This window comes from Chiloscyllium plagiosum, unplaced genomic scaffold (assembly GCF_037043375.1).
Source record: "Chiloscyllium plagiosum isolate Xiang-an unplaced genomic scaffold, Cpla_swu_hap1 HiC_scaffold_5, whole genome shotgun sequence".
In the NCBI taxonomy this organism is placed as follows: Eukaryota; Metazoa; Chordata; class Chondrichthyes; order Orectolobiformes; family Hemiscylliidae; genus Chiloscyllium; species Chiloscyllium plagiosum.
This window is the reverse complement of record NW_028270143.1, coordinates 117,149,777-117,174,558: the sequence shown is the minus strand read 5'-3', so window position 1 is coordinate 117,174,558 and position 24,782 is coordinate 117,149,777. Positions and strand designations below refer to the sequence as shown.

Sequence of the window (24,782 nt, the reverse complement as noted above, 5' to 3'; positions counted from 1 at the left end):
CCGCTTGAGGAAATCCTCTTGGATACACTTAATAAATTAAGCCTCTTGCTCGAAGGGAGTCCCACACAATATTGGAGAAATTAAAGTCACCAACTATGACAACTCCGTCATAGTTCTTTCCATAATCTTCCCACAAATTGTTGCTAAATGTCTTGGTGGCTATTGGGGGGCCTATAGTGTAATCCTATCAGAGTGATTGCATCAATCTTACTTTTGAGCTCTTCCTATATTGCCTCAGTGGACGACCCCTTCAATATGTCCTCTCTACCTACCTGCCTTCTTCCCACCCACCCCACCCCCCAACACTCCTCTCCACCTCCTAATGACCCTTATCTCCTCCTGAGCTAGATTGATTTCTTTGTCTAACAAGTTTTAAGGTGGTGAAAGTGAGTACTGCAGATGCTGGAGATTAGAGCCAAAAGTGTGGTGCTGGAAAAGCATAGCCGGTCAGGCAGCATTCGAGGAGAAGGAAAATCGACGTTTTGGGCAAAGGCCCTTCATCAGGAATGGTCAGGTGTAGGTGGGAATGTGGAACTCAAAACAAACAGATCAAATGTGATCTCATTGAATGGCAGAATAGACTCAGAACCGAATGGTCCACATCCACCTCTAATTTGTGTAGTCTTCTACCTTCCTACTTTCCTGTGGTCAGCCCAAGTTTGAAACCCACAAAGTATCATTTCACAGTCCCACTCAGCATTCTATGAAGGGCTCATCAAAGTAACTGCAGTTGACCCTTTTTGTTACTATCCTGCTCCATTGGCACCTCCCTTTCCTACCTTACTCCTTTTAACATCACTGTCCCTTTGAGCTCTGCTGGTAGATCACCAAGTTGAATATCCACTCATAAACAAAGCCCTTAGCATCCACAACCTTATTATGGATGTTCTTTTTGATATGTTTTGATGTAATTGAGAGTTAATTTATGGTCCTTCATAGATATATTTTCCATCATTTGTCCTGATTAAGTAAATGAGGTAGTGGCAGAACCTTTGTGCCTTTGTCTCTCCATCAGGTCATACTTTCTATTCTCTTTCATAGCACCTTTTGGTTTGTTTTACCCTTTCCTCCAAGATGATTCTTCTCTACTAACTACACCACCCACCCCAGCCCTTCCCTTCCCTTCCCAGCCTATCCTAAACTTTTGATGGCATTTTCCTAGGCCCTGAACAACAGGCTCATGTCTGGGCAAATTGTGTGGAAAGTCCAGTGAGCCTTTCTCGAGCAATGATTGACTTCTGACTGACTGACTTACGGATGTCATAATGAGCTCCTTGAGAATGAACCTATTATTCGGGTATATATTGCTTTTTATCATACTCACTGCCAGTGAATCTCCCTTCGTTAAAATGCAGTTTCTTATTCTACCATGCACTGGCTTGAAACTCAATGTCAAGATTCCTTATATGAAAGTTGGAGAAGGTACCTGGGATTTCCAGCTTGCTTCTCTGGGTGATCATCTTGTGCAACTGCCGCCAATGTCTTGAGCAGCAGATGCTGGCATCAATGTGTCAGCCTTACCACACCATTGCACCACATCTCTGATCCACTGACCGAATGCTTCTGAACTTGAAGACTGCATTTAGGGACTTATCTTCACCTAACTGGTATACTGCTACATGTATACTTAGTGTGCAAGTACAGGATTCCTGCTCATAGATGCTACAAGGGTATATCTCAGGGCTGCTTGCTTGCTTGCTCCCTCAATGCACATTTACTTAGCACCTACCTGGATTCCCACAGCATCCCTGCCCTGCCTTGCTTTTCCTTTTTGAGCCCTGCCCCCCTCAGCCAGAGCTTAAAACCTTGCCTTGTTGTTCAATGTAGACCCAAAGCCAGGGAGCTTGTTATGCTTGACATCGATCATTGGGAAAAGGGTGGATATATTGCTGTGCAACAAAACACACTGTCAATCTCAACGCATACAGCATGTGCCTGCACAGTAAACAGACTGTATGTTCATCAACCATACGTCCATTTCTTAAAGCCTAAAGCGGGTAGTACTCAGTCAAAGCAAGAGGGACTGCTGTCAGTCAGGGCTTTTGGTGCAGTCAGTCAAGGGCAGTGTCTGCTCAAGGCCAAGGACTTGGTAATGGTCCCCTAATGGGTCAGGATCAGGGGTTCCATATCACTGCAGGGATTGGACCATGTTGGACCTGGAATGAGTATCCGTAGGGGGAGGTATCAGGGGGCACTGTAAGGTTAAGGAGGTAGAGAATCTCAGCCCTGGGGTTTGGCGGCAGTGATCTGGGATATCAAGGGGAGAAGGACCTTAAAGTGGAGGGGGGGGGGGATTTTGATATCCAAATGGGACACTGGTGCACAGGAGGTTATGGGAGGGGGTTGATGCCTTAGTCCCGACAGGGGTCACCATGCTGCACGATGCCTGGCGTCACCAAACCATAATGACAGTCCTCAGGGAGGTAAAGTCGAAAGTTGGATTCTCAGTTGGAAGTGTTGTCTGCTACCATGTAGAGGTTTAACAGGATGGGCTGTCCAGGGAATGTGAGGTAGTTAGGGACATGGAGGCTCAGCGGGAGGGCTGGGGCATGCCTGACAACTGGTCCAGCCTGAGACTCGCGGTGTCCAGTGTGGTTTGTTCTATCATCTGCCACATGGGCTATGAACAGGAAATGGCTACAACACGCCTAGAGTGAGCACTGTCAGTGTCAGCTTGATGGCCAAAAATGTGGACTCGACACAAGCCCGTTATGTGACAGGACTGGCGGCAATTTTATTTTTATTTACTCATTTGTGTGATGCAGGGATCACTAGCTGGGCCAGCATTTATTGCCCATCCCTAGTTGCCCCCTTGAGAAGGTGGTGGTCAGAGCCTTCCTGAACTGCTGCAGTCCATCTGCTGTGGTTGACCCACAATGCCCTTCGAGAGGACCAGCAGTGTGCAGCTTCACATCACTCACAACTAGATCAGCATGTGTGTAAAATATATGCAGTGTACAGCTGCATTGGGTGTAAATGCTGGTCAGAGGGAACGTTTCCTCAAAGCTTTGTGTCAGTGTGATAGCACAGCAGCTCCAACATTCCCCATATGCCAAAGGCGTGCCAACATGGATTGTGCCATTGACTTCCAGCTCCAGTAATCACTGATGGACATGGACCTCAGAGATCTGTACAGAAGACAGTAAATGCAGACAGCTAATACAAGACATCAGAGCATGCGAAGGGGTATGGAACAATGTCAATCCCCACCTGTGCTGAAAGTATTATTTAAAGGCAAGCCTGTGGTGCCTTTTGTGGTTGATGTGGGTTTGGGAGGAGGTAGGTTCTGTGCACTTGCAGCATGGAGATTGTAATGCCACACTTTAGTGATGAAGTACTCATTGAAATATTTCAGTGTCGAGAGAAGTCAATACCTGGCCCTCCTTGTCAGAATGCTCCATGTTTCACACTATGGAGGAGCATATTAAACCATCATTTATAAGGGGATGCGACTGTTGACTGGTCTCATTGCTAACAATTTGTTCTGTCCCTTATGCTGCTGATACAAGATGCCGTAGCCTGGGACACTGGCACTGACCCGTGCTAACTGCTGGAGTGGGAGCTGTGACCTGACCTGAAAGGGGGATGGGATTGGCTATCCTATCCCAGTGGTTGTCAAGGTTACAGCTGTGTTGAATTGATGTGACTGGATCCTTACAGACAGCCACCAGGGCCTTGTGTGGGATCTCAATCATCGCTACCCATAAAGGCATAAAGACTGATCAATGCCATTTATGCCCGATTACTTCACTTTACCTTGTTTCCTCATGGTGGAGGTGAGTGCTGCAGCCTGGGGAGTAGGGCATGGCTGGCTCCCCCTGGTACATGGTGCCATTGACCTCGCAGAGCTCATTGAGAGAGCCCTATCATAACACAGCAGAGCTCATCAATAGAAAAGGATTCTCTCCCATCACCGTGTAATTGATTTGTGATCACCTCTGCTCCACTTCTTACGGATTGGTGCCGGTATCCCAGGAACTGCCACAAATCCGACATACTCGACAACTTTTGTTTTCCGGCTGCTTTCCAGGGTCTGGATGCCTGACTGGTTACTGAGGGACAAGGGTTATCCACTGCAACGCATTGCTGATCACTCCCTTATATAATTTCCTGACTGAGGCAGAGCGTAGACACAATACAGTCCATTCTTCCCCATTACCTGCATTTCCCTTGACCAATCCACGTGACCCACACATTATGGGGCAATTTAGCATGGCCAGTCTATCTAATGTACATATCTCTGGACTGTGGGAGGAAACTAGAGCACCCAGAGGAAACCCACACAGATATGGGGAGAACGTGCAAACTCTACACAATCACCCAAGGCTGGAATCAAACCCAGCTCCCTGATGCTGTGAGCAGTGCTAACACTACACTGAGCCAACATGCCTTACAATAGGAGCAGGCAAAGAGGGGATGTGATGGAGGCTAATGAATTGGGAGAGTAGGAACCATCTTCCAAGGAAGAGGAGGATGAGGACATAGAGCAAGAAGAACATCATCTTGTGGATGACAGAATGCCGTGGCTCTGAGCACTATGAGCCAGCTGGAATTCTAGTGGATAAGAACTGAGGGCAGTGATTAATCACTGACTTGTTGTTCAACATGCAAGCAGCTTGTTTACAGTCTGGGAAAGAAATGCAGCCTCTTCTTGGCTTCTGCCCCATTTTGATATTTGCAAACAAAAGTTAATGATCATTTTAGGACTTCCCTTTATGTGATACCCCCACATTAAACAATGTGAAGATGCTGGGGTACAGTGAGCATTGGAGAAGAAGGAGAATAGAGTTTGGGAAGGCTAAAGAAATGGGGTGGCTACAAGCTGGTGAATTACAACCAGGCATTTTTCATAAACAGCCATTGAGGTAGGAATGTATAGTTGCATGTGCAAGAAGTTTCAGCCATGCCACCTCCATGTAGTGAGAAGCACTTGTTTTTGGCTTTTGTGGCAATACATTGACAGTGAACTATAGTTTTCAAGTGTTGGATACAGTTCGTCGGGCTAAAGTGGTCAAAGAGTATGGGAAGAAAGCAGGAACAGAGGACTGAGTTGAATGATCTTATTGAGCAGCAGAACAGTTTGAGGGTCCAAATAGCCTAGTTCTACTCTGTTCTCTATGTTTTTATGTAAGGACAACTCCAGATTACCAATGGTTGATCAGATGTATAGCCAGGATTCAAAGTTGGTGCAGACACCAGGGGTGACAGTCTAGACTGAGATATCCTGACAGGAAGAGTTCTTACAGCTATGGTGTGTGGTAGATCCAGGTTGTCATTGATTTTGATTTGATTTGATTTGGTTTGATTTATTGTTGTCGCATGTACCTAAATACAGTAAAAAGTTTTGCTTTGCGAGCAGTAAAAGCAGATTGTAATGTATAAGGACATACAAATCACAGGGTGCTTAGACAGAGCGAGGCATACAAGGAAGTTTTGCAGATGTAGAATTGAGGTTTCTAAGTGCAGAATGGTTGTAAGAAATGTGCTCACAAAGAGTCGCCCAGTCTCGGCACCATCTTGATGGACAAGACAGGCACGATAGGTTTGGCAGAGGAACGGCATTTTGGAGATGATAGTGCAGGAAAACATGTTAGGCCTTGAGGAGAGAAGCCCTTCTACAATACAACCAAAAAGACACTTTGCCAAAATGTGGCACACACATTCCTTACACAGGCCCTACATTCCTCAGGGATGCCTGCACTATCACATTTCTAGCCCGCTGCACATGTTTGATTTTCATCACTCCACTCGTAATGCCCTATCTTCGCAGCTGCCTTGGCCCTTTGTTGACAAATTCCCTCCCTTAATTTATTTTCCTCTTTATCTCTCTTGCCGCATTGAGAGAATCCTCAGAATCCACCTCTTTGAGTGATAAGAACATAAGGAATAGGAGCAGATGTGGGCCATTCAGCCTCTTGAGGCCTCAGTTCAAAGTAACATGGCTGATCATCTATTTCCACACAATTTTCTTGTCCTAGCATCATGTCTCTTGATGTTATTTTCTTCCATACCTTAATATTTCAATACATAGCGAAGTGTAACATTCCTTTTAATAACACTCTGTGAAGTGACTTGTGATGTTCTATTACATCAAAGGCACTATGTAAATGTAACTTGTTGATGATGATCGCTGCATTCCCAAAAGGGAGCAGGTAAATAAATAAAAAGAAACACTGAAAATACTCAGCAGATCTAGTAGTATCTGTGGGTGGAAGATAGAGTTATCATTTCAGATGTTAACTCTGTTTCTTACTCCACAGGTCCGGTCAGACCCACTGAGTGTTGCCAGCATTATTTTCATTGTTGCATTGGATGTGGCCGTTGCTGGCAGCATCAGGGTTTGTTGCCCATCAATTATTGCCCTGGAACTGACTGGTTTGCTCAGCCATTTCAGAGGGCAGTTAGGAGTCAACCATGTTGCTGTGGGTGTGATTCACATGTAGGCCAGATGGGGACAGACAGCAGATTTCCTTCCCTAACCAGATAGGATTTTACAATGACTGAAAGTAGTTGCAATGGTCACCAGTACAGACACTAAGCTTTTTTAATTCCAGTTTTTTTATTTCATAAGACCATAAGAAATAGGAGCAGAAATCAGGCCATTCAGCCCATTGAGTCTGCTCCACCATTCAATCCCATTCTCCTGCTTTCTCCCTGTAACCCTTGATCTCCTCAATACTCAAGAACCTATCTATCTCAGTCTTAAATATACTCAATGACCTGGCCTCCACAGCCTTCTGTGGCAATGAATTCCACAGATTCACCATTCTTTGGCTGAAGAAGTTACTCCTTATCTCTGTTCAAATAGGTCTTTCCTTTAGTCTTAATATGTGCTCTCAGGTCCTAGTCTCTCCTACCAATGGAAGCACCTTGCCAACACCTAGTCTGTCCAGGCCATTCAGTATTCTGTGTGTTTCAATTAGATCCCTCCTCATCCTTCTAAATCCATCACGTATAGACCCAGAGTCTTCAAATGTTCCTCATATGTTAAGCTTTTCATTCCTGGGACCATTCTCGTGAACCTCCTCTGAACACGCTCCAGGCCAGTACATCCTTCCTGAGATATCGGGACCAAAACTACGTACAATATTCCAAATTCCACCAGCTGCTGTTGAACCCATATCTCTGGGTTGTTCGCTTGAGCCTCTGAATTACAGGTCAAGTGACCTTGCTGCCATTTCAGATTTCCAGCATTGGGAGTACATTGCTTTTATTGTTGTATAAGCAAAGCACAGATCCATTGGGCTTGCTAAACCAGTTTGCTTTCCATGACTGTGACACTTGTTTTACACAATACTCAATCATTTCTACCTCTATTTACCCTGTTCTGTTCTTAATCTAATCTTCATCGATCATAATAAGACTACAGTTAACCTTTCTTTCACAAAGCAAAACTAGAGCTCCTGGGTGCCCCAGTGGCAGATTAATTCACATCAGCTTCATCGTAGTAGGCTTCCACAGAAAGCCACAAGATAAATGTTAAGGTAATCACTTTTAATTATGCCTATTGGTCAGGACATGGAAGAAAATTCCTGGTCCCCTCTGCAAATAGAGTAAGGTCTTTTATTGCCAACTAAGAAGGCAATTAGGATTAATTGGTCATCTGAAAAATGACACTTCTGGCAGGATAGTGCCCTCTATAGGCATTGGAGGGTAGAGGTTCTTTTAAAAGAAACAGAATGGAGTAGGCAGAGTTGGGGAGCAAATTGAATGTTACAGTTACCAAGTTCATTCTAACCGCATGTACTTCCTTGGGCCAGTGCCCAACATACACTAATGAGAGAAAAATCATGAAATGTTAATGCCCCAGTGATCATTTTCAACTTGCTTTGCTCCTTGAAACTGAAAGTTCAACTTGTGATTTTTATTTAAACTGAAACCTAAAGGAAGTGTATTATAACCCTTTCAAATTACTTTCATTTTCACTTGCTCATACAAAAAAAGGTATTGAGTATATACCAAAGCAAACAGTTCCAGAAGCTATGGCAGAAAGGAGACAAATCGTGAACCAGGTAGGCTGAAAGACAGTAGAAAACAGCGTTGTGATTATATCTGGAGTTTCATAGTTATGAGCTAACTGTAAGGCAAATTAGATAGATAGATAGATAGATATATTTGGAGAACAAAGACTGAACCATAAGTGTATGCTTTTGTATATATCATATGTATATCTATATTTGTGCTTGTGGCTTAGTCTTTTTCTGTCTGTATCTCTGTCTCTGTCTCTCTCTGTAGCTGTGGGTAGCTCTGTATAAATATATCTGTCTATCTTTTTGTTCCTTCATGTCTCTCTTTGTATTTGTACCAATTTCACACTCCCAGGGTTTGTGTTTCTCTCTCTCTCTCTCTCTCTCTCTCTCTCTCACTCTCACTATGCTTTGCCTGTATGTGCTTATCTCTATGTCTTTGTATCATTTTCTGTGCGGCCTCTTGTCTGTCTTTTTGTGTTTCTTCCTTTTCCTCTTTCTGCATTTCACTCTCTGAAATGTGTACATATATATTTGATTCTGCCTCTGTCATATGTGCCTTCCTCTCTGCCCATGTTATTTATGAGCTCCATGTTTGCTGGAATTCCCCTTTAACTGCACTGTTGAAAATGATAGCAACTTGCACAAAGTCAACATGCTAAAGTAAGTCATTTGAAACGGTAGTGAACCTACAGGCTGGATCTAGACAGTAATGATCCTTATAGCCCCATGTCACTGATTGTTTACCTCCTTTAAGTGCCTATTAAACTTGCTCGTGTGATTAGATTAGATTCCTTACAGTGTGGAAACCAGCCCTTCGGCCCAACCAGTTCGCACCAACCCTCCGAAGAGTAACCCACCCAGAACCATTTCCCTCCTAACACTAACACTAGTGGGCAATTTAGCATGACCAATTCACCTGACCTGCACATCTTTGGATTGTGGGAGGAAACCGGAGCACCCGGAGGAAACCCAAGCAGTCACTGGGAGAATGTCTCTGTGGAGTTTGCACAGTCACCCACGGCTGGAATTGAACCTGAGACCCTGGTGCTGTGAGGCAGCAGTGCTAACCACTGAGCCACCGTGCTGCCCTTTTGCTTCTACCACTCTCATGGGCAGTGATTTCCAGGTTGTTACAAATCACTGTGTAAAAATGTTCTTCACATAACCCCAGCAAATGGGGAAGACTTTTAGAACAGAGATAAGGAGAAACTTCTTCAGCCATGGAGTGGTGAATCTGTGGAATTCATTGCCACGGAAGGCTGTGGATGCCAGGTAATTGAGTATATTTAAGACTGAGATAAATAAGTTCTTGAGTATCAAGAGTTACAGGGAGAAAGCAGGAGAATGGGGTTGAGAAACATCAGCCATGATTGAATGGCAGACCAGACTTGATGGGCTGAATGGCCTAATTTCTGCTCCTGCATCTTATTTTCTTAGATTTTACCATTGACTAATGGGAGGGGCTTTTCCTTGTCTACTTTATGTAAACCTGTGATAATTATACGCACCCCTATCAAGTCTCCCACATTCCATCCTTGCTCCAAGGACAACAAATCCATCCTTCCCACTGTAGCCTTGTAATGAAACCTCACCATCCCTGGACTGATTCTTTTTAATACTCAGCAAGTCTGGCAGCATCTGTGGAGAGAAAGCAGGGTTAACGTTTCTGGTTTAGTGACCTTTCCTTAGAACTGATGGTAGCAAGGAAAAAGTTGTTTATTATGCAGAAAATGGGCTGGTGAGAAGGTGTAAGGAGTAAATGATACATGGAGATAGAGCCCAAAGAGAGAGAAGAATAGATGGGCAGACAAAGGAATGGATAATGGTCAGCCTAGGAGAATGAATGGCTACTAATGGAGACTATTAATGGCTAACAATGGATTGTGTATAGTAGGAGACCATGTGTAACAAGTCCCGGCATGTGGGGTATGGGGTAAGGACATGGGAGAAGGTGCCTCAAGCCCTAAAATTGATGAACTTGATATAGGGTCCAAAAAGCTGTAGAGTTTCCAATAGAAAATGAGGTGTTGCTCTTCCAAGCTGAGCTTTGCTGGAGCACTGCAGTGAGCCTGAGACAGAGGCGTTGGCCGGGGAACAGGTGGTGTGTTAAAGTGGCAGGCTACGGGAAGCTTGGGGTCATTTTTGCAGGCAGAACATAGGTGTTCTGTGAAGCGTTCATCCAGTACATGCTTTGTTTCCCCAATGTAGAGGAGACCGCACTGTGAGCAGCGAATGCAGTAGACTAAATTGCGTGAAGTGCAAGTAAAGTGCTGCTTCATCTGGAAGGTATGTTTGGGCTTTTGGATACCGAGGAAGGAGGAGATAAATGGGCAGTTGTTACACCTTCAGGGATTGCAGGGGAAGGTGCTGTGGGGGTGGGGTGCGTCTTGGTAGTGAATGAGGAGTGGACCAGGGTGTCTCAGAGAGAATGGTCCCTACGGAAGGCGGACAAGGGAGGGGAGGGGAATATAGAGTCCTACAGCACAGAAACGAACCCTTTGGTGCAACCAAACCATGCCAACCATAATCCCAAACTAAACTAGTCCCACCTGCCTGTGCTTGGCCGATATCCCTCCAAATATTTCTTATTCATGTATGACCTAAATGTCTTTTAAATGTTGTAACTGTACCCGCATCAACCACTTCTTCTGGAATTTCATTCCCCACACAAATCACTTTCTATGTAAAAAAAAAATGACCCCTCATGTCTTTTTAAAATATTTCTGCTCTCACCTCAAAAATATGCCCCCTTGTCTTGAAATCTCCAGCCTTAGGGAAAAGATATGCCATTCACCTTAACTATACCCCTTATTTTATAAACCTCTTTAAGGTCACCTCTCAACCTCCTGTATTCCAGTGAAAAATGTCTCAGCCTTTGCTTATAACTCAAACCTTCCATTACTGGCAACATCCTGTGTCTATTGGTGGCATCCTGTTGGAGTGGTAGAAATGGCAGCTAATGATCCTCAGGGTGTGGATGCTGATGAGATGGAAGGTGAGGACAAGGGAGACCATATCGCTGTAGTAGGTGGGAAGAGGGGAGGTGAGGGCAGAAGTGCAGGAGATGGGTCGGACCCAGCTAAAGGCCCTGTTAACAACAGTGCTAGGGAATCCTCAGTTGAGGAAGAGGTTGGACATTTCAGAGGCTCCCATGTCGAAGTTGGCATCATCAGAACAGATGTGATGGAGACGGAGGAACTGGGAGAAAGGAATAGGGTCTTTACAGGAAGCAGGATGTGAGGATGTATGATCAAGGTAACTGTGAGAGTCGGTGGGTTTACAGTAGATATTGGTGGGCAGCCTATCCCCAGAAATGGAAACAGATGTCAAGGAAGGGAATGAGGGAGTCAGAGATAGACCAGATGAAAGTGAGGGTGAGGTGGAAATTGGAAGCGAAATTAATAAACTTTTCCAGTTCTGAACTGGAAAAGGAAGCAGCACTGATGATGTCATCAGTATAGCAGAGAAACAGTTGTGGGCGGGGCCTGGAATAGGAGTGGAAAAAGGAATGTTCCACATACCTCACAAGGACAGGCATAACTAAGGCCCTTGCAGGTACCCATGGCCAGCCACCCTTCTGATCTGAAGAAAGTGAGAGGAGTTAAAAAAGTTGTTCAGGTTGAGAATGAGCTTGGCCAGGTGGAAGAGGCTGATGACGGATGGGGACAAATCAGACCTTTTTTCCAGGAAGAAGTAGAGAGCACTGAGACCATTCTGGTGGGGTTGGACATGTAAAGGGTTTGCCTGTCCATTGGAAAGAAGAGGTGACTAGAGCCCACAAACTTGAATTTCTAAAACTGATGTAATGCATCAGAGGGATCACGGGTGTAAGTGGGAAGGCACTGGATGAAGTGAGAAAAATAATTGGGTCGAGATGGGAAGAAATGGGTTCTGTGGGGCAGGAGCAGACATGTGGATTCTGGGAAGGAGGTAACAGTGACCAGTGCGGAGTTGGAAGACTATGAGCTTGGAGGCAGAGAGAAGGAGATCACCAGATGAAATGAAGTTAGTTACTGTAGTAGACATAATGGCCTGATGTTCCATGGTGGGACCATGGTCCAGAGGGAGATAGGAGGAGGTGTCTGAGAGCTGGCCGTCAGCCTCTGCAATGTAGAGGTCAGTCTGCCAGACAATAACAGCATCACCCTTGTTAGTAAGGCCCTGGTCAGAAAATTATGGCGAATCTCCTCTGCAACCTGTTAAGAACTTACCCATTTTTCTAAAGTGTAGTGAACAGAACAATGCTCACTATTTGAGGACTAACTGAAGGTTAGCATAAGGTTCAGCATAACTTCCCTGTTTTTGTACTCAGTGTCATCGTTTATGAAACTCAAGTTCCTATATATTTTGCTAACTGAGTCTCAGTTTGTGCTTCCAACTTTAGTGTTGTTTTATTACTTTAAGAGCAGAACTGCTTTAGGAGCTGACTTTGTTAACCAGCCACAGAACAGGATGACACCACTTTTCCAGCAGCCATGAAGAGTCCAAGAAGCATCATATTAGACTGAGGATGCGTGCATCAGTTGTTCTGTAACTGCGATTTAGCATTTTACCAATTAAGTAAACCTGTTTTAAATTTTCAAGTAAATTGAACTTGCATTACTTATCAATCCAGGACAAGAGTGGTAATTCTGTGTCGAAGTATAGAACACAAGAAAGATCCCCTTACGCATCCCCATGTCCCCCTCATTCTGAATATTGTTTAGAAATATGATATTAAGTCAATCTTGCCCCTCCCCATCCCAATTGCCAAATTGCAGGATTTTGCATTTCTTCATATTAAATTTTGTCTCCCACTTGTCTGCTCATTCTGCTGGTTCACTTTTTGCCACTCCTCCAGGTTTTGGAATTGTACTCCATGTTCTAATGTCCAAGCCAGTTATATATTGCAAAGAAAAAGCAGTCTTACAGACTCCTTGTGAACACCACTGTCTGTCACATTGCTGTCTGATAAACAGCCATGTACAGCTCCTTTCTGACCTTGAACTGATTTTTTATCCAACTGCGTACTAGCCCTTCTGTTCTACAAATCTCAGTTTTGTTAACCAGCCTTTTTTGTGGCACCTTGTCAACCTGTTTCTTAAAATCCATATAAATCTCACCCACAGATTCCCTCCAGCAATCTTCTGTTTCTTCATCAAGAAATTCAGTTTGCTGAAACAAGCATAATCTGCTTTTTAAGTGTCTTTGCTGGCTATTCTTAATGAATTGAACACTTTCCTGTTACTTTTTCCCCTGATTAAAGATACCAAAACCTTACCAATGACTGACTTGAAACCAACTAGCCTATAGTTGCTCAGACTGTCCATCCACACTTTCTTGAATAAAGGTGTTACATTCACAATCTCTGAACCTCTGGAATCGCCTCTATATTTAGAGAAGCTGGAAAAATTAAGGGAATCCCTTCCTCTATATTTTCCACCCACTTCCTTTAGAACACAAGATGCAAGCTAAGGGACCTATCTACCACTAAGCTTAGCCTATCAGCTACCTCCTCCCTTCCAATTGTCACATTATCCATGACCTCTACTTTCTCCTTTTATCTCCAATATTGTTTTCAGATTCCTCTCCCTTAGCAAAAACTAATACCAAGACATCATTAAGTGCTCCAGAATTACCTTACACCTCTAAACATTTACTATCCATTTGTTCCTAATGGGAGTCATTCCATCTCTCACTTGCCCACTTACTATCAAATCATTAATAGAAAATTTTTGGATTCCCTTTTATGTTGACTGTCTTTCTATTCTCATTTACCGGCCTTCTTCACCTACTCTTTCAATGTGTTGTGTTTGACCTGGTTTCCATTTGCAGAATCCACCTGAGCTACACAATCCTGTTTTGTTTTCATTCATCACAACATCTGTCTCCTCCAAAATCTCAGGAGTCCTGTTTTTGGCTTTGTTTGTTTTTGTCCTTCTTGGAATACATGCAAAGGACCAGTACCTTAAGGTCACCCACTGTTCTGTTCCATAATATAGTCACTGATAAGTCTGACAAAGAATTGAGGATAAACCTGTTTACGCAGAGAGTGGTGGAACTGTGAAAGGAACATTGTATTTGAGGAGGAGCAGGAGGGGGAGTGTAGTGATTGGAATTAGGTTGGCAGGTTGATCTGAGTATGAGATGGAAATGTGTTGCTGGAAAAGCGCAGCAGGTCAGGTAGCATCTAGGGAACAGGAGAATCGACGTTTCGGGCATTAGCCCTTCTTCAGGCTGAGTATGAGTCAAGATTAGAATGGTGCTGAAAAGCACAGCAGGTCAGGCAGCATTCAAGGAGCAGGAAAATTGATGTTTTGGGCAGGAGCCCTTTATCAGTACAGCCCCTGATTGGCCCAGGTTAACAGCCCCAATCAGGGAGCCCTGGCAGACAGATATACACAGGAGTCTCAGTGAGTCTCCTCACACGAAGGACTGACTCTGAGCTGGCTGGTCAGAGTCCATGTATTGTGCCTGTGTAAATAAAGGATGACTTGGTGATGGGATACTAGCCTCTGTGGAGTTATTTCAGAGAGACAATTAGAGCCAAGATTAAATCAGGAGGATTCGGAAGGAGGTCCATGTAGAACCCAACTAGGAGTGATTAAAGTTAAAGGGACTGCTCTGTTTCTGTGCTATGTGTTATGTTATCCTTTGTACTTTAGCACGAGTCAGTGCCATTAGGAGGAAATGGGAGATTCATTTCTGGAATGAAATTTTGCCAAAAGATCCACTGGAGTTCATTGCAGTTAAAGATGTTTATTACAGACTGAGAGAGAGACCGGAGTCTTACATTAATCTTGTTGTCCCTTGCTTTCTTTGTTGCTAACGTGTTTTTATTGAAAATTTCTCTCTGGATTTGGGACTTGCTAGCAAGGCTATATTGCTCACCCAAAGCTGTGTTTGTGAACAAGATAGTGAGGCTTCCTCTACAACTGTTGAAGTTCATACTCTGAAGGTTAATGCTCAATACTTTTTATTGACCTTGTGACGATTTGTGACAATCTTGCTACTTTTGAAACATTAAACTTTGGTATTAGGTAGAAAATTGGGCCACATTGGAGGGACTTTATTTCAAGAGAAATAGATAGCCAGCTGTGAACAGGGCATTGTTTTCATAAAGTGCGCTGCATGTATTAACTGGCTTACTTTGTGGCTACAACACTAAATTGCCAACAGGATCTGTTCTAGATATCATGCAACAGGAACTAGGAGGAAAGACCAGTAGATTGTCCATGGAAATATGGAAATACTGAAGGGAGTTCACACTCTTGAGGAAATCAATTCTATCAGAATAAGAATTGTTTCTTTCCCTCTGTCACAGCAAGAGCAGGACATCGGTCACGCTATGGATAGTGGTGGGGGAGCGAGCCAAGAAGCAGAAAGCAACAGCTCCGGAAATCTGCTCATTCGGATTATGTTACCAATGCTCGGTCAGGTAAGGGTACTGCTCAACACTGACACAATGGCCACGAACTTAGTGATTGTTCTGTACCATAGGAACAGATCAAGGTCATTCAGAAGAACAGCTGTTACAGCAGCCGTTTTGGACACAGCAAGATGCCATGAATGCAATGAGTAAGCCGTTAGTCTGTTTTTAGAAGCAGTAATTGAGAAAGGAAATGTTAGGCTCCACACCAGGAGAACACTTGTTCTTCTTCATGTGATGTCATGGAATCTTTATTATCTGCCCCTCCTGGTGCTTGTATAAATATCATGACAGAGTTCTGGATGCTTTTGACAGATGAGGATTGAAACTATACCAAAGCAAACTAGTGAACATTTGCGAATGATTTACACTATTTACAACTATTAGTGAGGGTTTGATTCCACTCTCAGGTGAATGCCTGTGTGGTGTTTGCATGTTCTCCCCCGTGTCTGTGTGGGTTTCATCAGGGTGCTCCAATTCCCTCCCACAGTTGAAGAATGTGCAGGTCAGATGGATTGGCCATGGGAAATTGCTCATAGTTTAGGGTGTAGGTTTGCTCGCTGAGCTGTAGGTTTGATATCCAGACGTTTCATTACCTGGCTAGGTAACATCATCAGTGGTGACCTCCAAGTGAAGCGAAGCTGTTGTCTCCTGCTTTCTATTTATATCTTTCTCCTGGATGGGGTTCCTGGGGTTTGTGGTGATGTCATTTCCTGTTTGTTTTCTGAGGGGTTAATAGATGGCATCTAGATCTATATGCTTGTTTATGCCATTGTGGTTGGAGTGCCAGGTCTCTAGGAATTCTCTGGCATGTCTTTGTTAGCCTGTCCCAGGATAGATGTGTTGTCCCAGTCGAAATGGTGTTTCTTTTTTTGGCTGTGACAAAACACAGCCAGAAACCCTAACCTCCTTACCATATATCAAAGAAGTTTCAGAAATGACAGCCAGACTACTGAGACCACTCGGAATCCTAGTAGCACACAAACCCACCAACACTCTCAAACAAAAACTACAAACTTAAAAGACCCAGTACAACCCATGGACAAAACCAACGTCATCTATAAAATCTATGCAAGGACTGCCACAAACACTACGTAGGACAAACAGGAAGAAAGTTAGCCACCAGGATACATGAACACCAGCTAGCCACAAAAAGACATGACCCCCTCTCCCTCATAGCCCTACACACGAATGAAAAAAAAACACCATTTCGACTGGGACAACATATCTATCCTGGGACAGGCTAAGCAAAGACATGCCAGAGAATTCCTAGAGGCCTGGCACTCCAACCACAACGCCATAAACAAGCACATAGGTCTAGATGCCATCTATCAACCCCTCAGAAAATGAACAGGAAATGACATCACCACAAACCCCAGGAACCCCATCCAGGAGAAAGATATAAATAGAAAGCAGGAGACAACAGCTTCGCTTCACTTGGAGGTCGCCACTGATGATGTTACCTAGCCAGGTAATGAAACGTCTGGATATCAAACCTTCAGCTCAGCGAGCAAACCTACACCCTAAACCTCAACCTTCACAAACCTTGCGATTGCTCATAGTGTCCAGAGTTGTGCAGGCTAAGTCGATTCGCTATGGAGAATGCAGGGTTACAGGAATAGGGTAAGGGGTTGGGTTTGGGTGGAATGCTCTTCAGAGGGTCGGTGTGGATGCGATGGGCCAAATAGCCTGCTTCCACACTGTAGCAATTCTATAATGTGAAGAGTGATTGCTTCGAACACTGTTGAGTGGCTGGATTTATCTTGCACCAGGCACACGGGGCTTGGGACCCAGTTCCATAAAACCAGTTTCTCAACCTTCCCATTTCACTTTCCCATACCTCTTGATCCTTCCTGGACTGCATAACACAACTCCGAATGGGCAATGCACCCACCAATCCAATTATTGAGAGTGAATATAGATAAAAGAATTATGGATACTGTAAATCAAAAACAGAAACAGAAATCACTGGAAAAGCTCAGCAGGTCTGGCAGCATCTGTGAAGAGAACTCAGTTAATGCTTCAGGTCTAGTGACCCTTCCTCAGAACTGATGGTAGCTCGGAAAATGTCAGTTTTTATGCAGAAGATAGGGTGGTGGGAGGGCGTAAGGAGTAAACGATGAGTGAGGATAGAGCCTAAAGAGAGAGAAGAACAATTGTACAGACAAAGGAGTGGATAATGATCTGGCTAGGAGGGTGAATAGCTATTAATGGAGACTGTTAGTGGCTAACAATAGGTGGTGTGTAATGGCAGACTATGTGATAACAAGGCCTGGTGTGGAGATTGGGGGCTGGTAGATAAGAGAGGTCAAGCCCTGAAGTTATTGAACTCGATGTTGAGTCCAGAACGCTGCAAGGTCTCCAAACAGAAAATGAGATGTTGTTCTTCCAGCCTGCACTGACCTTCGTTGGAGCACTGCAGCAGGCCTGAGACAGAAATGTTGGCCGGGGAACAGGGTGGCATGTTAAAGTGGCAGGCAGCTGGAAGCTCAGGGTCTTATCTGCGGGCAGAATGTAGGTGTTCTGCAAAGTGGTCACCCAGTTTCATTTCGCCAATGCAGAGGAGACCACATAGTGAGCAGCGAATGCAATAGACTAGATTGAGTGAAATGGAGATAAAGTACTGCTTCACCTGGAAGTATGTTTGGGCCCTTGGATACTGAGGAGGGAGGAGGTAAATGGGCAGGTGTTATACTTTCAGCGATTTGCAGGGAAAGGTACTATGGGGCTTTGGGGGGCGTGGTCTTGGGAGTGAAGGAAGAGTGGACCAGAGTGTCCTGGAGGGAACAGTCCCTGCAGAAGGTGGACAAGGAAGGGAAGGGGAATATGGCATCTCACTGGAGGTGGCAGAAATGGCAGCTAATTATTTTCTGGATGTGGGTGTTGGTGGGATGGTAGGTAAGGACAAGGGATACCCGATTGCGGTTGTGGGAGGGAAGAGAGGGGGTCGGGGTGAAGTGAGAGATAGATTGGACTCATTTGAGGGCCCTGTCAACAATGTTGCTGGGGAATTCTTAGTTGAGGAAGAAGGTGAACATTTCGGAGGCTCCATTGAGTGGAAAGGCTAATTGTGCAGAGGATGTGGAGGGTCTGCAGAGAGATTTAGATAGGTTAAATGTGTGAGCAAAGGTCTGGCAGATGGAGTATAATGTTGGTAAATGTCAGATTATCCACTTTGGAAGTAAAAATAGTCGGTCAGAGTATTAAATGAAATGGTGAAAGATTGCAGCGTGCTGTTGTGCAGAGGGACTTGGGAGTCCTTGCACCTGAATCGCTCTGTAGGTGCAACAGGTAATCAGGAAGGCAAACAGAATTTTGGCTTTCATTGCTAGAGGGATTGATTATGAGAGCAGGGAGATTCTGCTGCAATTGTATGAGGTGTTGGTGAGGTCACTTCTGGAGTATTCCGTGCAGTTCTGGTCTCCTTATTTGAGGAAGGATATACTGGCTTTGGAGGCGATGCAAAGGAGGTTCACCAGGTTGATTCCAGAAATGAGGGGGTTACCCTATGAGGAGAGGTTTACCCACCTGGGGCAATACTCGCTAGAATTTAGAAGAATATGTGTTCATCTTAGAGAAACATATAAAATTATGATAGGGATAGATTAGATAGAGGCAGGCAAGTTGTTTCCACTGATGAGTGAGACTAGGACTAGGAGACATGGCATCAAGATTAGGGGAGTCGATTTAGGACAGAGACGAGGAGAAACTGCTTTTTCCAGAGAGTAGTGAATCTATGGAAGTCTCTACCCAAGGAAGCGACAGAGGCAGCTTCATTAAATCTATTCAAGACACAGTTGGATGAGTTTTTGCATGGTAAGCAAATTAAGGGTTATGGGGATAATATGGTTAGGAGGAGCTGAGACATTAGATAGATCAGCTATGATCATAATGATCTGGAAGAGGGCATTGTTGGTCTGATCAGTAAGTTTGCAGATGACATGAAGATTGGTGGAGTAGCAGAAAGCATAGGGGATGGTCAAAGAATACAGGAGAATATGGATAGACTGGAGAGTTGGGCAGAGAAGTGACAGATGCAGTTCAATCCAGGCAAATTTGAGGTGATGCATTTTGGAAGGTCTAATTCTAGAGCGAACATTACTGTAAACTGAAGAGCCTTGGGAAATGTTGATGAGCAGAGAGACCTGGGAGTTCAGGTCCACTGTACTCTGAAGGTGGCTATACAGGTGGATAGAATGGTCAAGAAGGCATATGGTGTGCTTGCCTTCATTGGATGGGGTATTGAATATAAGAGCTGGCAGGTCATGTTAAAATTATACAAGACTTTGGTTTAGTCGCATTTAGAATACTGTGTACAGTTCTGGTCGCCACATTACCAAAAGGATTTGGACGCTTTGGAGAGGGTGAAGAGAAGGTTAATGAGGATGTTGCTTGGTTATGGAAGGTGCTAGCTATGAAGAGAGGTCGAGTAGATTAAGGTTGTTTTTATTAGAAAAAAGGAGATTGAGGGGGGACCCTGATTGTGGTCTACAAAATCATGAAGCGTATAGACAGGGTAGATTGAGATTAGCATTTTCCCAGGGTGAGGGATTCAATAACGAGAGGTCACGTGTTTTAGGTGAGAAGTGAAAAGTTTAAGGGGGACACATGTGGAAAGTACTTTACACAGAGGATGGTAGGTACCTGGAAAGCATTGCCAGCAGAGGTAGTAGAGGCAAGCATGGTAGATTAATTTAAGGTGCATCTGGACAGATGCATGAGCAGGTGGGGAGCAGAGGGATACAGATCCTTAAGAATTGGGTGATAGGTTTAGACAGTGGATTTGGCCGGCTCAGGCTTGGAGGGCCGAAGAGTCTGTTCCTAGGCTGTAAATTTTCTTTGTTCGTTATTCTATCTTAATGAATGGCGGAGCAGGCTCAATGGGCCAAATGACCACCTTCTATTACAATGAAACTATGTGACAGAGATGGAGGAACTAGTAGAATGAAGTAGAGTCTTTACAGGAAACAGGGTGAGAGGATGTATAGTCCAGGTAACTGTGGGAATCAGTGGGTTTACAATGGATGTTAGTGGCCAGTCTATCCCCAGAAATAGAGACAGAGATGTTGAGGAAGGGAAAGGAAGAGTCAGAGATGGACCAGGTAAAAGTGAGGGCAGGGTGGAAATTGGAAGCGATTATAGACCTGGCCTACAAAAGCCAAGCAGTTGTGCAAAACCTACTGAAAGCAGTTCACCTCAGCTGAAATATTGTGCCCAATTTTATTACACTTGAGGAAAGCTTTGAAGAGTTTACAAAAGAGATTTATTAGAATCATTCTGGGGATGCGAGATTTTAGTTAGATTGAAGAAGCTCCATTTATTCTTCTTGGAGCTGTAAAAAGCAGAGGAGATTTGGTTAAGGCACTTAAAATCATGAAGGATTTAGATAGAGCAATTGTTCCCATTTCCTGAAAGGCCAATAACGAGTGAGCATAAATTTAAAGTGAGCATAGAAACAGATGGACTGGGAGATGTAATGGATGCTCTCAAGCCTGCTCCACCATTCAATAAAATCATGGCTACTGTGATTGGGGCCTTAACGCCATTTTCTCCCTGTTCCCCATACCCTTGATTCAGTTGTAGTTCAACAATCTATCTAACTCCGCTTCAAATATATGAAAGGATACATGCTCCAAAGATTGACGTCCCTCCAAGAGAAAGCTGCTTGTTTTGAGATCATGTAATTCGAGGAAGAATCAGGGGCAACTTAAGCAATCACCTCCATAAACAGCAAATAGTTAAGGTTTGAAATGTAAAGTCCAATCAGGAAGAGATTCCATAGTAGCATTCAAAAGTGAATTGGTTGGATAATAGTTGAAGGAGATAGGCATTGAAAGGAGGAACATGGGAATAAAGATAAGGAGCCTAGTGGATTGTAGCATAGTGGAAAATATACTCAACCAGTCAGCCAGAAGGTTGGAATAATGCTGTAGAGACATGTCAAATCTTACCACAATAGCTAGGGATATTCAAATTTAATTAATTAGTCATTTGATAATACAGAAGTTGAATTTTGCTGAAAAATACACATTTTTGTCAAAGCTGTTCACTTTACATTGATCAGGACAATTTGCAAGAATTACCAAACTGAAAGAAATACAACATTTATACAAATTAGAGAAGAGTACTGGTTGTTTGGCAAATAGAATCTGATTAGTCATGGCACTGCCATGGACACTGCACCAGTTAATGATGACTGACAGTTAACTGCCTAGTTTTACTAGGTATACAAGATAATGAAAGATAATGAGAGGCATGGGTAAAGTCAATAGCCAGAGATTTTTCCCCAGGGTAGGATTGACTGGCACGAGTGGTCATAGCTTTAAGCTATTAGGGGAAAGGTATAGAGGGGATGTCAGAGGAAGGTTCTTTGCGCAGAGAATTGTGAATGCATGGAATGCATTGCCAGCGGTGGTGGTGGAAGCAGAGTCATTAGGGATATTTAAGCGATTGCTGAACATGCGCATGGATAGCAGTGAATTGAGGGGTGCATAGGTTAAGTTATTTTATTTTACATTAGGATTAATCCTTGGCACAACATCATGGGCCAAAGGGCCTGTTCTGTGCTGTACTTTTCTATGTTCTATGTTCTAGTTTAGTTTAAATTTTAAACAAGGCAGGTTGACTCAGATAGGTCAAGACATTGGCCTGAGAAATGAACACAAGAATGGCTGTAAGTTACTTTGTTGTGTTGAAATAGTCGCAATATCTGTACAGGTTCTGAGTCTACAGAACAGGGCCCTGTAATATATGTAACTTCCACTACACACAAATGTGCCACACTGCAAAATAAACCGACACTCTATTCATATCATTAGAAATGTTGTTTTCCCTTCACTTGGTATTTCTTGTGAATTATCCTGATGAGTTCAAGGTGAAAATCTTCAACAAAATGTATATGTTCTCAGCAGAACTTCAAACATTTAATAATCAGATTCCACTGCAAATGTACCTGCATCACCAGTGAAGATCTAGACCCCTCCAAAGGGGCCTTTTAGTTCGAGATCAGTCAAAAGAATCACTAGGAGTACTGTCTGTTTAAAGCAAGGTTACCAGTTTAATAAAATAAGGCAGCCTGGCGCAGATTTGTCCAGCAACATGGAGGTTAAAAGCTTCTGTGTTCCATGGAGAAATGGCACAATTATATTCAAAAATTACACATTATTTATATGTTTTTTAAGAGGTAGTACAGCCTTAATTACAAGAAAAGACCAATAACATATAATAAGGTGACATGGTTTACAGCAGGTTAATTCAATGATATTCCCCGGGATAGGGTTCTTAATTTATGTAGAGCACCATTCCATGCAAGCAGTTCAAGGTTAGTTCGAATACCAAATCACTGTCTTATGATTCATATTATGAAAAATCCATTGTTCTCTCTTATCTCTAAATAAAGCATCAGTTCAAGTTCACACAGTCAAATCATTACTTGCAGCCAGTTTGTTGTGTTACTTTAAATTGAAAAGCCATTTTTGCTTAATAAAAATTGACAGATACTTGTTGCTTCTGACAACTGCCTAAATTCAAATTTTAGACCCTCACCAGGACTGTGTCTTTAAGAAAGTGCATCATCAATACTTCCTCTAAAGCAACTAGTGTTAGACAATAAATGCTGGTCTCACTGTGATGTTTGCATGCCAAGGATGAATTAAAAAATAAATGGATTATTCTTTGAAAGGCACAACACCGTCTCGAAGGGCTAATTGGCCTCTTTCTGTGCTATTTTTCATGTGACAGTTCAATTGTCCTTTTTGTTTTACAAAATGTAAGCTTGTTTTGCTTTTCACTGTTTAAGCTCTCTTTTACTTTTCAGGGAAAAGAAAGAAAAATACAGATCACTATTTCTCCAAATGCCACAGGTCTTCAGTTCTACAATGAGTAAGCAATGATTGATGTTGTGATTGGATGTTAATGGACATTTGAGGTAACAAAATCAATTAGACCCAGTGATAAAGCACATACAATCCTAGCTCTTTTCTGCTCTTGATGTAATGATAAAAAAGGCAAACATAGACAATTTTTCACAAATAATCCTTTTCTTAGCCATTTCCTATCTCTTTTCATTGATTAATCTGTAATTAACTTAATCACTTTTTTCTCAGAATCTCAAAGGAGTTACCAAATATTGATGTCGAAAATATGGAATTAATATATAAAGGGAAGTTTCTGGATAAGTGTAAGTACAAATTCTAAAATTCTTACCACACAATTCTTACCTCCAAAACAGGTATACCATTTTGGATACTGTTGGGAGAGATGGCTCACCCGGGGAGCCCTCCTGTTCAGAAGGGCAGGAAAAAAACTCATAGGGCCATAGTCATAGGGAATTCTATTATAAGGGGAGGAGATAGACAGTCCTGTGGCCTATAAAGAGACTCCCAGATGCTCGGGTCAGGGATGTCACCTGTTGGCTGCAGAACATTCTGAAAGGGGAGGGTGAACAGCCAATTGTCATGGTGCACATTGATGCCAATGATAAAAGTAAAAAATGAGATGAGGTCCTGAAAGCAGAATTCAGGGAGCTAGGAGAGTGATCTCAGGATTGCTACCAGGGTAGAAATGGAAGAATAGGCAGGATGAACATGTGTTAGCCAAGGTAGAAATGGAAGAATAGGCAGGATGAACATGTGTCTTGAGGGATGGTGTAAGAGGGAGGGGTTCAGATTTGTTGGACAATCAGACCAGTTCTGGGGAAGGTGGGACTATTACAAATTGGACGGTCTACACCTGCACCAGACTGGAACTCCTGTCCTTGGGGGAGTTTTTGCTACTGCTTTTGGGGAGGATTTAAACTAATGTGGCAGGGGGCTGGGAACCAGAAGAGAAGACTTAGTAGACAGTGAGGTGGAAACTAAAGACTGTAAGGAACAAGATCATGAAGTTAGCATTACCAAGGGGAAGAGTAGACAGAAAGCAGATGAACACAAAGGAACTGGTGGTCTGAAGTGCGTATGCTTTAATGCAAGGAATATAGTGGATAAGGCAGATGAACTTAGGGCTTGGATTGGAGCCTGGGAGTATGACGTTATTGCGATCACAGAGACTTGGTTGAAGGAAGGGCATGATGATTGGCAAGTAAATGTTCCAGGATATAGATGCTTCAGACAGAACAGGGAGAGAAGTAAAAGGAGGGGAGGAGTTGCATTGCTGGTCAGGGATGATATCATGGCTGTGCTAAAGGAGGACACTATAGAGGGCTTGAGCAGTGAGGCATTATGGGTGGAGCTGAGAAATAAGAAGGGTGCAGTTACATTATTGGGGTTGTACTACAGGCCTCCCAACAGTGAGCTTGAGGTAGAAGAACAAATAGGTAAACAAATTATGGAAAGATAGGCAGATGATGAAGGGCTTTTGCCTGAAACATCGATTTTCCTGCTCCTCGGATGCTGCCTTACCTACTG

At 43.4% G+C, this 24,782-nt stretch overlaps 1 protein-coding gene across 1 annotated transcript in view; it reads left to right on the top strand.

Annotated features, from left to right (window-relative positions):
- Positions 1-7,729: 7,729 nt before the first annotated feature.
- LOC122550130 (NEDD8 ultimate buster 1-like) overlaps positions 7,730-24,782 on the top strand; it is a 67,914-nt gene continuing 50,861 nt past the window's right edge. The window contains exons 1-4 of the mRNA XM_043690759.2: positions 7,730-8,012; positions 15,274-15,387; positions 23,195-23,259; positions 23,484-23,557. Of these exons, the coding sequence (XP_043546694.1) occupies positions 7,983-8,012; positions 15,274-15,387; positions 23,195-23,259; positions 23,484-23,557 (283 nt within the window). The 5' untranslated portion in view covers positions 7,730-7,982. The remainder of the gene's footprint in view (positions 8,013-15,273; positions 15,388-23,194; positions 23,260-23,483; positions 23,558-24,782) is intronic.